General features: G+C 34.2%; 1 protein-coding gene across 1 annotated transcript; it reads right to left on the bottom strand.

Moving 5' to 3' along the window:
* Nucleotides 1–418: 418 nt before the first annotated feature.
* On the bottom strand, nt 419–2,888 carry LOC115880129. Its single transcript, XM_030897259.1, has 2 exons — nt 2,503–2,888; nt 419–2,426 (listed from the first exon to the last, which is right to left on the bottom strand). The coding sequence occupies exons 1-2, from the start codon at nt 2,647–2,649 to the stop codon at nt 807–809; spliced, it is 1,767 nt and encodes a 588-aa protein (XP_030753119.1). The 5' UTR covers nt 2,650–2,888; the 3' UTR covers nt 419–806.
* Nucleotides 2,889–12,088: the final 9,200 nt, after the last annotated feature.

Raw genomic sequence — 12,088 nt, 5'->3', positions numbered from 1 at the left:
TTTAATAAGTATTCATAAGCTCGAAGAAAAATCCGGAAATAATTTAACTTCTTGTGGTATTAATAGTGATAACTCAATTAATATAAAAACTCCAATTCATCATCTCCCTGATCATTCCTTCTTAAACTGATAAAAAAAAATATGGGCATTGTCGTCTAGCTTCTCGCGTGCGTTGGTTGACAACATAAATATCCTCCCCAAGACTTTAACAATATCTATGTTCCGCAAGCTGTATCCAGTTATACTCTATTCTCTGTAACTTCTCAGTCTATCGCGTTGGTGGACTCATGCTCTGGCAAAATAAAACAGAAAAAAGATGTGGGCTAAAAATAGGCTTAGGTGAAGAGGTACTGCAACTCAATTTTTTTAATACGTACCTATGCATAGCAAGAATTTAACAAGAAAACTTTTCATTTGAAGCGTGCCATATGCAAAAAGTGGTATGTGCAATTTTATAAATTTTACAGGAGGCGCATTATTATGTTTTGTTTTACCTTACTAAGAAATACAAAATATTTGTGGCTATTACTGACATCATTTTAGATATAGGCAAGTAATAAAACACATACTTTAATGAAAACATTGGTAATAAATTTGTTATTGGCCGCTAATTATCAAAACGTAGTATGTGCCAATAAAGTTGCACATGTATAATGGATTAAAAATCACGTTTTAAACAAAAGATCAACACGTATTGTTTTTCTAACGCCTTTACTAATATACAAAACAGTTTGTGAAATACAATGTTAATAATATAATGCTAATACAAAAGAGGTTCTTATAAACCTATAAGTTGAAACTTATTTTTATTCATTTTGTAGGGCCTCCTGACTCTCCACCAGATTTTGATAAAAGTCTTGATTTGCGGGTGATATAAACGGGATCATACTCCTAATTTCTTTAATTTTTTCTTTGTTCCATTTACGGGGTGCCTGTTCCACCAGTTCAATGTTTAAATTTTCAAAATTTTGTGATGTAACCTTTGGTTTAAACACACCCACTTTGCGCCATGGTGCGACGTCCGAGTACGACGTTTTAACTTCAATTTGCCCTAAGTTGTCCTTAGATATTTTCAGCATAACAGCTTGCGAGATGCCCAGGGTGGAGGTTACTAGGGTAGTTTTTGCAATTTCCATCCAGTTAAAAAATCTAGTGGTGCATTTAATTACAAATGGATTTTTCAAACGAGCACTTGCCATTATACGCACCAAATCCATAGGTACTTCAGGCTTAAGACTTTTTTTGGCTTTTTCTATGCAGCCAAAGTCCCGATCACATGATAGGAATGTGTGGCCACTTTGCGGAAATTTGTGCACTATCTCGTCGAAGTACCCTTTGGCTACCAGGGTAATATAGACAGCCAAAATACCCTGGTTCTTATTCTGCCCTCCGCAGTTATCGGACCATAGGACCAATTTTCGCTTTGTAGTATTAAGCTGAGTTGTAACGTAATCATACAAACAACTACCGATTTCGTTACATCCTCGTTTTCCAGCTGTTTCATCCCACAGGTACATAAAACCTTTCCCTTCATCTTCAAAATGTATTCCCAGATTAATACAAGTAAACTGCCGACTATAGTACATCTGAGTATGAGTCAATGCTGGAATATATAGCTGCTTTTGTAAATCATAAGACAGCACACATACATCAGACTGAGGACTTTTGCAATCTACTATGTTTTGTGACATCATTTTTTGAGCGCTCTCTGCTTTACGTTGATGTAAATCGCGCTTTAGTTCGAATTCTTTTTTTTCTACGGGAGTCTTACTAGCAGCTATTGAAATTTTGTACTGGTCGCAAGTAGGACAGGTGTCCACTCTTGGGGCTCCGAAGGCTAAACTGAATTCTTTCTTAAAAATTTCATTAAACCATTGTCGGGAGACTGGGGGCTTTGTTCCATCAAGCCGATGCTTTTCAAGAAAGGCATTATATAGCTTACGTACATTCAAATCTTCAGAAAGGTATCTCCGGTTTGTAACTTTTTCTCGACTGTAATGGCTTTCTCTGCTAGGAATTGACGCAATAAAATCAATAATTTTTTGTTTCCATAGGGTGTTGTTTCTAGCAGGACGTTTACCACCTCGTTTGTCTTGAACAGATATGCCGGAGGAGAGTATTCGCTGACTAAGTATCTCCAATCTTCTTTGTGTAATAGCCAAAGTTAAACACAAGGTACTTTTACATACCTGAACTTCGGATTCTCCTGGAAGTGGTAGAAAATATTTAAAAGAGTGTTGTCGTCTGCTCTGGTTGGGATTATCGTAATTTCCATGTCTTCTACGTTTGATTAAAGTAGGTCGAATAAGGGAACGTAAAAAGTTCTGCTGCTCATTATAATCTGCCAATTTCCAAAACTGCTCAAACACTCTTTTTCTTGCAGCAACAGTAATTAGCTTACAAGAGTACTGACAGCTGCACTTCACCTAAAAGAATATTTTAATAAAATATATCAGTTCTCTTCAGGATCTGAAAAAGAATAAAACTGTGGTTTTTACTTACCTGTTCACAAAAGCGTTTGCCGGGTATTGGTCGCTTTTGTTTTAGAGTTTGGTATGGACTTCCAGAGTTTTTATTGCGTTTTACATCTTCTCTTACATTCCCAGTAAATTTTCTTTTTTTGGCACGTATTTCTTCAGGAATATCCATTTTTTTTATCGAAAACAGTACACCCGAACACCGCTTAAAAAGCTTTGCTAGGTTATGATAAATAAGCAGCTGTTCGTTGGCACTTACTACGTTTTGATATGTAATTCCTTACATCGCCGCTGGACAAAGCGCCATCGATATAAATTTTATTGTGCAAGTAAAGCATGGCACATACTATCTATTTAGCATATAATCCGCATTTGTGAAAAAGTGGCACTTACAACGTTATGCATATGGCACGCTTCAATTAAAAAATATTGACTCAAAACTGACAACTAAAGAGACAGCTTTATTTATTTGTCAAATTACATAGAAACCAAGGCCAACCCCCAGCACAATATTTTTTCTACTTGAAATAATAATTTCTGAATATTTTTTAAAACGTAGGTAACTCGCTATGGAAAAAATATTGTTTTATACACGACGATAAAATTGCATTATCATCTCCCGAAATTAATTCATTCGCGATTTCATCGTTCGTGTATTAATCTTTTCGGTCGACGATAAAATACCATTTTATCGTCTTGTATTAAAAATAACTATTAATTATTATTACCAAGTCCCCCGAAAGTACCGAAAGAACCGGGAATTAATAATTTCGAGTCCCGGATGTCTCAAAAAATCTGAACCCTACTAACAATATCAAAAAACCGAATCGATACGTCCGCCAAGTAAATCTATCGATATCGAGATGGTATCTCCTCATCCCTAGCCGTAGTTAATTAATTTCTTTCTGTCCGCGCGCGCCGCCATTGTTGTAATGATCAACATGGAAAATGGCAATTAATATAATTTAGATTAAAATAAGCGCGTATTTAAATATTATCACATGCCACGGCCAAACGACAAAACGAGCTCCATTATTATATTTCTGGCCGGGGCCTGAACAAACAATATTGGTCTTTTAAATATTAATAATTCGCCGACTGGCCGCGATTAAAAATAAAAATAATAATTTATATCTGGGACTGAGTGAACTAACTGCCAGTGAACGGTTTTATTGCCCGTTGTTGATCTCGTTTAATTAATTCAATATTTTATATATTTCGCGACTAATACATCGTTAAATTTGAATTGGGAGAGTTATGTGTGAAAATTAATCTGATTATTTAATAATAAGCGGTTTGGGCGATATTAATGTAAATGCGTGGGAGTTTGATCATTTTTTAATCAGCTAATAACATACAGTACAGGGTGGCATAATTCCAGTTAAATAAAAATAATGAATATACGATTTCATGATTTTGGTAGTAATTAATATGCAGCAAATTTAGATAAAATTGGGTGATATTTAAAAAAACGGCTTGCTAAAGATTCTGACATCATGGTATTTCTGGAAAGAGAATGTATTTTATTGCAATCCCACTAGGCAAAGAAAATATGCAACAATGCATTTAACAACCTACAACTTTAGTTTCTTCAAGAAGGCGTCCATTCTTCTCAGAGAGACCTGGTTTAAATTAAAAAAAAAGAAGAAAAAAGACTCAACTTTAAGTACAACTTTAGTGTAAATAATTATTATTTAAATCACACTGTACAGAGTGGCGCCTCTCATACGACGCGGAGGCTCCAAGGAGAACGGGAATTTATATGGAAATGGAATTTTGGGAACAATATATATAGAGTTCTACAGGGTGTGAAAAAGTTACGCATCAAAGTTGGATTTTTTGTAATGAAATACCCTATATATTAATTGATTTTCGGATTCTAGAAAAAAAATAAAGATGAGTTTCATTAAAGAAGAATATACCTAAATTATAAGGATTTAGACATAATATTTCACATTTTGTAAAAATGTAGAATATATTTAAATTCCAATAACACCTACATAATTTGTAATTTACCCTGTATAGCCTGATATTTAATTACAATAACCATTGAATGTTAAAATAAATTAAAATTTATCCCGAAAAGTTATACAGGGTGAGACAAAATTAATACTGAACATTGGCCACTTTTAAAAGGAAGTTACTTCTTTATTTTAAATGGAACACATAGTATATTATACCGGTATTCAATGGAGAATTCATATATCTTTAAAATACTATTAGGGTTGTCTCTGTCTTTCAGACAAAGGTTTTCCTAGATATTTTCATTTTATGATTTTGCCTCTGTTGATCTTTATTATTTGATAATCTAGGTGGCTATGATATACCTTTTCATAATTGAACAAAAATTAAACGATGTAGAATAAAATACACAACGGCACTAAAAAGATACACGTTTAGAACATATTTTAATTATTACAGAATCAAAACTAGATATAGACTGTATCCTTTCCTGTTCACTACAAAAAATGATTCTTTTTCAAAAGACCTTTTCCTGTTAAAATGCATATGTGAAGGTCTGCTTCGAAAGTCACAATCATTTCTTTGATGTTGTCGACAATAGTTAACATACCCCAATAAAAAAAAGTTAGGACTAGAAAAATTAAAAATTAGGAACATTTAAGTATTCTATTAAATGGTGAATACACACTGCAGTCACCAGCTAATATAGAATCATATCAATTCTCTCTGATGTAGGATCAGTCTCCATTTTTGACAAATTTCTGAGATATTTTTTTTAATTTTAACTGACACAAAACGATAACTAATTGATAAAGTTGATCTAATTTCACAGCTGTGTTGAAGCAACGTCAAACGTATCACAGCCACCTAGATTTTATCAAATAATAAAGATCTACTGGCAGTAAATCATAAAATCATAAAACATCGAAATAATATACTGGGTGTTTCATGTAAAATAAAAGAGTATATATCAATATTTATTTTGTCTCACCCTGTATCGTTTTTTAGGCCAAGTTTTAATTTGATTTAAAGTACAATCGTTATTTTAACTACATCTTACTACATCGGGATATACCGAATAAATTCGAATTTAGGTAGCTTTTATTGAAATTTAAAAATTGTTCTTAATTTTTAGAAAATGTTATGTATGTCAAAAACCTTATGTTTTCATATACTTCTCTGATGAAACTCACCTTTATTTTTCTCCTAGAATCTGAAAATCTATTAATATATAGGGTGTTCCATTACAAAAAAACAACTTTGATGCGTAACTTCTTTTGAAGACACCCTGTAGAACTCATTATATTTTTAAAAAAATGTTCTAAATTAACATATAGATGCGCGCAAAATTTCATTTCAATACTGTCGTTCTCCTTGGAGACTTCGCGTCGTATGAGAGGCGCCACCCTGTATAAATAATATCTCAGAAAATAAAAACTAAAACCGAAATATTCAGTTTTTCTGACATATTTCCGGAAATATAAGTTCAATTACTAAACGGATTATAAATGGGCTCACTAACAGACAACTTTGCTCCGATTTAAGCGATCCTGTATCTCTTACTGTTACCGAGATTCCAACGGTGGGAGTCAAGTTTGAATCACCCGGTATCAATATCATGCAATAAAACATGTATAAAACAAATATATATTTATATTATTACTCATTATTTAAGGGGTCGCATTTATATGAAGTTTAGGCAAAAACATTCACCTTTAGAGACCAGTTTGGGCGAGTTATGTAAATTTTTGGGCGGTGAGATCATACCCACGCCAAGACATTAAAAGCTGATGAAATTTCCATAAAGGAATCCAAAGGGCTGGGAAATTTGTTGTTTATAGAAAAGCCGTGGCCGCAAAAAACCTCTTCTAATAGAAATGTAAATTTATCGAATTTGGGAATTGGTTATTGAATTTTTACATTTGCATCACAAAAGACTGGAACCCCGAAAAAGAAAAACGTAAACCTTTGGAGGAAAAAAGCATAAAATATTCATCTGGGCACTTGTATCATTCCTTTTTATGTTTTGGAGAAAGTTTGTAATTTTATTGGGGAAAAATAACCGAAATAGGAGGTATTTTTGGAGAGGGATATATCCGATAAAAAATAAGGAGATTTCGAAAATAAAAGTTTACTTTAATAAACAAAATTGAATAAAACATTTTGTTTGTTTAACTCATTTCGAATGATATTTTCTTTATAAAAGAAATTAAATCTAGATTAGATTGTAGGATTGTATGGGAGGAAGAAAGTTAATTATTATAGATCTATTTTGTCCTCCTTCCTTGAGTTATAACTCATCATACAGTCCCAGGGCTTTGATAAAAGCTAGTATCTGAGACGGTTTTACAGGGGTTAGTCCTCCATTTTCGATATCAGATGTATCAAAGTTTATGGCACGAATGGTTGCTTAGTCTCATTACTGAGTGCGCCGAGACGACAACCAAAATGTTTCCTCATTTTCCCCACAGAATCTGCATTCGCCGTTGTTTCTTAGCTTCAATCAACAATCAACTGAGGTGTTCATTGAGGAAACAGTGTCCTCAGAAAGTCCTGAGAAATTTCTTCGATTGTCTTAGACAGTTGGACAATTCCCATTCCAGGTTACGGACGAATTCTTCCAGGTTCTTAAGTTCTGCTTAAAGTTGATTTACACTTGGGAAGCATAACGGTTCTGGTCCAGTTTTTGCAGTGTTCGCTCCTTTTCTAGCCAGATCGATTGCTTTTTCAACGCCCTTTTTCTCATCCCTTTGCGGGTTGGCCACCAAACCGCAAGTAGGAGAACTTATTTCTCTTATTATTAACTTCGAATTGATGGTTATTGAGTTAATCGCTTTTAAAGCTTTACTTTGAATGTGGTAGACAATGATTCAGTATTAAAACTAAAAGAATTTCGGACTTCCATTGTCTTTATTTCTTTTGGTTATTCAGCACAGAATTAGCATTGCTTCAAGAGCATTCTGGAAATTAAAAGACAAGGTTTTCTACAATCATGACTTGAGCACAAAAACGAAACTTGCAATGTACCGAATAATAATCTCCACCATGATATATGGAAGCGAAACCTGGGTGCCGCATGCCGTACCGCTGGCACACGAGCGCATTAAACAAGTTGCAACAGAGACACCATAGACAACTCTTAAGAATCAAATCATTTCATCATGTCTCAAACGTATCGGTCCTTGAAAAAATTAACTGCGAGACTATTGAAGTCATGATTACAAAATCCCGATTAAGATGAGCTGGTCACCTATGCAGAATGCAAGAAAACCGCATACCAAAATCTCTGCTTTACGGTGAGCTTGTAGAAGGTAAGAGGTGGCCAGGTGGACAACTCAAAAGGTACAAGAACATTTTCCATGAAAACTAAAAGGGGATAAGTATGCAGCATCAGTGGGGGAAGCAGCGCACAATACACGGAAAAAAATCATTTCTATATTCAAGAATCATATATATACACTTAAAATTTTACACTTTCTTTAAGGATAGTATTCTTTCCATGAGTACAATAAATATTTGGATCTATTTTACTTTTACACTTGCTTTTTAAATATAGTTATAGTCACTTTAAGTAATTTTGAATCTAAAAAAAAGAATAAAATGACTTATATTTAAGAAAAACTTATATTACTATCAAGTGAATAAAAATCATTTAGCAAAAAAGAAACTATTATTAAATGAAGTATAAATACTTTTATATAATAAGTATTCTTAACTTTTCAAAAACTTTTAATTGAAATCGGTGTATACTTTAAATAAGCATATTATTCTCGGCGCGAGAATAACACCCCATTTCCAAAAGTTACTATTCTTATATTAAGTGACCATCCCCAACAGCAACAACGCAACGTGCATTCCTGATTCCTACCTTCATTTCATTGGATTTCTGTTTCTCTCATGCGACACGAGACGCGCCGACTAGCCGGGTAGGTATATAAGTTATTTTGTTATCGTTTGTGCTTGTGATATGTGAAAATGGAGGACCTTCTTCAGGCATGGGAGATGACGGATTTGATCACAAAATTTCAAGGTAAGTTTACCAATAATCCTACATTATTGGATGATATTGGTTGGAGGTTAGGGGGACTCTATTTTAATATGCATTATTTCTTATACACCGGTGGTAAACTAGGTATGTACGCGTTTGGAATGATTCAATTATGTTTTAACAATTATTATTATCGTTTCTCGTTTTTAATTAGCGATACCGCTGTTCAATATCTACCTATATTGGGAAATTACACAGTTTTATTGTATTTTATTATTACGAAAAGCATATAATTTGGTAGGTGATGTTTGGCTGATCTAATTTAAAAAGTATTAACCATATTCGGGGTTATTCTGGTGATATTTCAATATTCCATACCTATTGTAAATGGAAATTAAAATTTTTAGCATGTACCAACTCTATTATATTCATGTATGTTACCGGACAAACCCGATTTTAGGATAAACTAATTTTTCCTAGGCTAAATCAGGGTATCCAAAGAGACGCGGGTTTGAAAAACTATTATGCCGCGCTGAAAGTCTTTAGATAAGGAAAAGATTTTACCAAAACAAGAGTTTCTAACAAGATAGAACCCGAACACGTTACCGAATTTTATGAAAACTATATAGCTTTTCGAACCCGTTTAATATTCGGCCTAGGAAAAACTAGTTTATCCTAAAATCGGGTTTGTTCGGTTCCGAAATAGTGCATATTAAAATGGAGTCCCCCTAACCTCCAACAAATGTTATCAAATAATGTAGCTAAACTTACCTTGAAATTTTGGGATCAAATCCGTCATCTCCCATGCCTGAAGAAGGTCATCCATTTTCACATATCACAAGCACAAACGATAACAAAAAACTTTATAAACTAATCATTAGACATTAACTCTTGTAACGATAGTAACTAACCTGAGAGTAAGAAGAGGCTTTATTTCAGAATAAAGTAAGATTACAAGTACACAAAGAATTTCTATACTTAATGCTATAATTTGCTAATTTACAAATAAGTATAAGTAGTACTCGAAACAAGATTTTATCTAGAATTGTCTGGAGTGTAGTTATAATCTTAATTTCAATACTAGGTAAATCTTAAATAAAAGATAAATTTTCTTAGCATCTAAGGATAAGATTTTCTTGAAAAGAAGTATAACTAGATTTGCGGAATGGGGAAACTAGCATATCGTTGGTTCAAGATTAATAATCTTTAAGCCAGATTAGCTTTTTTTTTCGTGATAGCACGCCATGGAGGAGAATTGTAAACTCAGTTAACAACGACAACGAAAAAGTAAAGAGGCAACAAAGTAATGAGATTTTTGAATGCGGACGAGAGTTAACATCACGTATCGGGCTTTTCAGTCATATAAAAGCTCATGAAAAAAAACACCTTGCGTAACCATCTTCTGATGCGTGTCTAATACTCGTCAGCAGATAATGGCAGTAAGTAAGTTATCTTGGTTACACAACGTTTAGGTCAGAAGTATCATTGACTCATATATATCAAGTGTGAACTGCAACTAAATCCTAAAACTACTGAGCTTATATACTGGAGCCGAGAATTCACCCGTGAATTAATTGGGTGTAGTTAAGCATTAGGTTCTCCACTAAGAATACCTGCATTGGAGCGTTTTATGAGTGGTTGCCATATTGTTAAAATTGCCATACTTGGATTTCTAAAGATTTTATTATTGTTAGAAATGAATACGGCCTCTTTAAATTTGCGATTTTTCGAATCGGGTCTTCGTGGACAACCCGGGCTTCCGACCATTTTATGTTGTGGTGCTTTTTTACGTGTCTTCCGATTAAGAGTCCATTTCACTAGTCCGAAAAAGTAGCAAAATAAGCGTTCAGCATTTAACGTTTTATGTAAAACTGGCTAGGTATTTTTACACAAATGAAGGAAATTAAAGATACAGGATGAAACTATATCGTATTGCAGCACATTTTTAGGCAACTTCTTTATTTTAAGATTTTGATGGTTAAACATCAACAAAATATTCCTTATGTATGGACTAAATTTTCTCGAAAATAAAGACATAATGTAAAATTCCGTTACAATACGGAAATAGATTGAAGTTTTGTGATTACAATGATATATAATTTATATGGTTTTGTAACAAATTGTTCGCTATTTTATAGCAAATGCTAAAGCTCTGCAAACCTTCTCTGCAAATTTTTTGGTGCGCAAAAATAAACTCCCGTTTAAACAGCGTAATAACTGGGCCGGTCATAAGGCCGGTCAGGCGCTGTACACAATTTTAGAGGCCATGATGGGGCGTGCTTGTGCGCAAACTAGTAACCTAACTACATTTGCGTGCATAGAAATCGGCCCGAGGCAAACTTTTGAAGTTAACTATATATTTTTTAGAATATATTTGTCAGATTAAGAAAAAATATATACTGTTTGAAAGACAATTTTATATTCTTCGAAAAGAGTTTAGAGATATTAATTTGTATTTTGGTTTCTTTTGGATTAAAATTATACAAATTATCGTTTCTTATTACTAAGATGTATGCCATTATTTATTTATTTATTAATTGACAATTAACTAAAATAAATTTTCAATAATGGGTATGACCCCTCTTGCTCTTACAACATCTCTCATACCGTTTGGCATAGATTCAATCAAGTTTGATATTGTTGCTTGCGGTATGTTAATGTCTTCTTATACTGCAACAATGAGCTCTGGGATAGAGGTTGGGGCTCTGTGTCTAGTACGAATCCTTCGTTTTAGCTCATCCCATAAATATTCTATCGTGTTTAAGTCTGGATTGCATGCTGGCCATTCCAAAATCCGAAAACCGACTTCTGAAATGTAATCGTGTACGATTCTTGATGTGTGTGCTCTCGCATTGTCATGCATAAAAGTGAATTCGCTTCCAATGTAGTCGACGTAAGGTACTACATGAAGAGCAAAAAATCTCTTAGTACTCTTAGTAAATATACCTAGCACCAGTTAAACCTCCTCTCACGTGCCGACGGTCGTCCCAACGGATAAAAACTGGGTCGGTTCGCGCAGTCATAGAAATTGTACCCCAGATCATGCAGAAACCACCTCCATAAGCAATCCGCTCCTCAATGCAGCATTCTGTGAATCATTCATCTGGCCTCTGGAACACTTTTCTTCTTCGGTCGCTACCATAGAGGCATATCCTGGTCTCATCTGAGAATAAAACATATTCCCATTGTTCTAGTGGCCAATTCAGATGTTCCGTGCAAAAGGCAGGCGTGTTTGATGATGAGCTGGGGTAAGTTTTGGACCAATTGCGGGTGTTTGGGGAGTCATGTTACTTTCCTTCAATCTTCGTCTACTAACAGTCACTCATCGTGTTTCACGGAGCTGTGGTTTCACCTGAATAGCATTAAGATGCCGATTTCTTAATATTGTTGACACAATAAAGCGGTCATCACGATACGTTGTATATCTCTTTCCACCAGTTCCAGGTCGCCTACGAAAGTATCGAGTCTCCTCATATCGTTCACACACTCTTCGAACCGCTCCGCGTGTCATATGCAGTTGCCGAGCTACAGCTCTCTGTTTAAGTCCATTGTCAATGAAAGCGATTACTTTGGCAGCTTTTTTCCGTGATGTATGCATTAAGTTGAAACACTAATCAAACAATGAAACACAACAAATCAAACAATGAAAGAACAATGTGCA

The sequence above is a fragment of the Sitophilus oryzae genome, unplaced genomic scaffold (genome assembly GCF_002938485.1).
Source record: "Sitophilus oryzae breed Bouriz unplaced genomic scaffold, Soryzae_2.0 scaffold_1615_pilon_pilon, whole genome shotgun sequence".
NCBI classification, from domain to species: domain Eukaryota; kingdom Metazoa; phylum Arthropoda; class Insecta; order Coleoptera; family Curculionidae; genus Sitophilus; species Sitophilus oryzae.
This window is presented reverse-complemented; position numbering and strand designations above follow the sequence as displayed.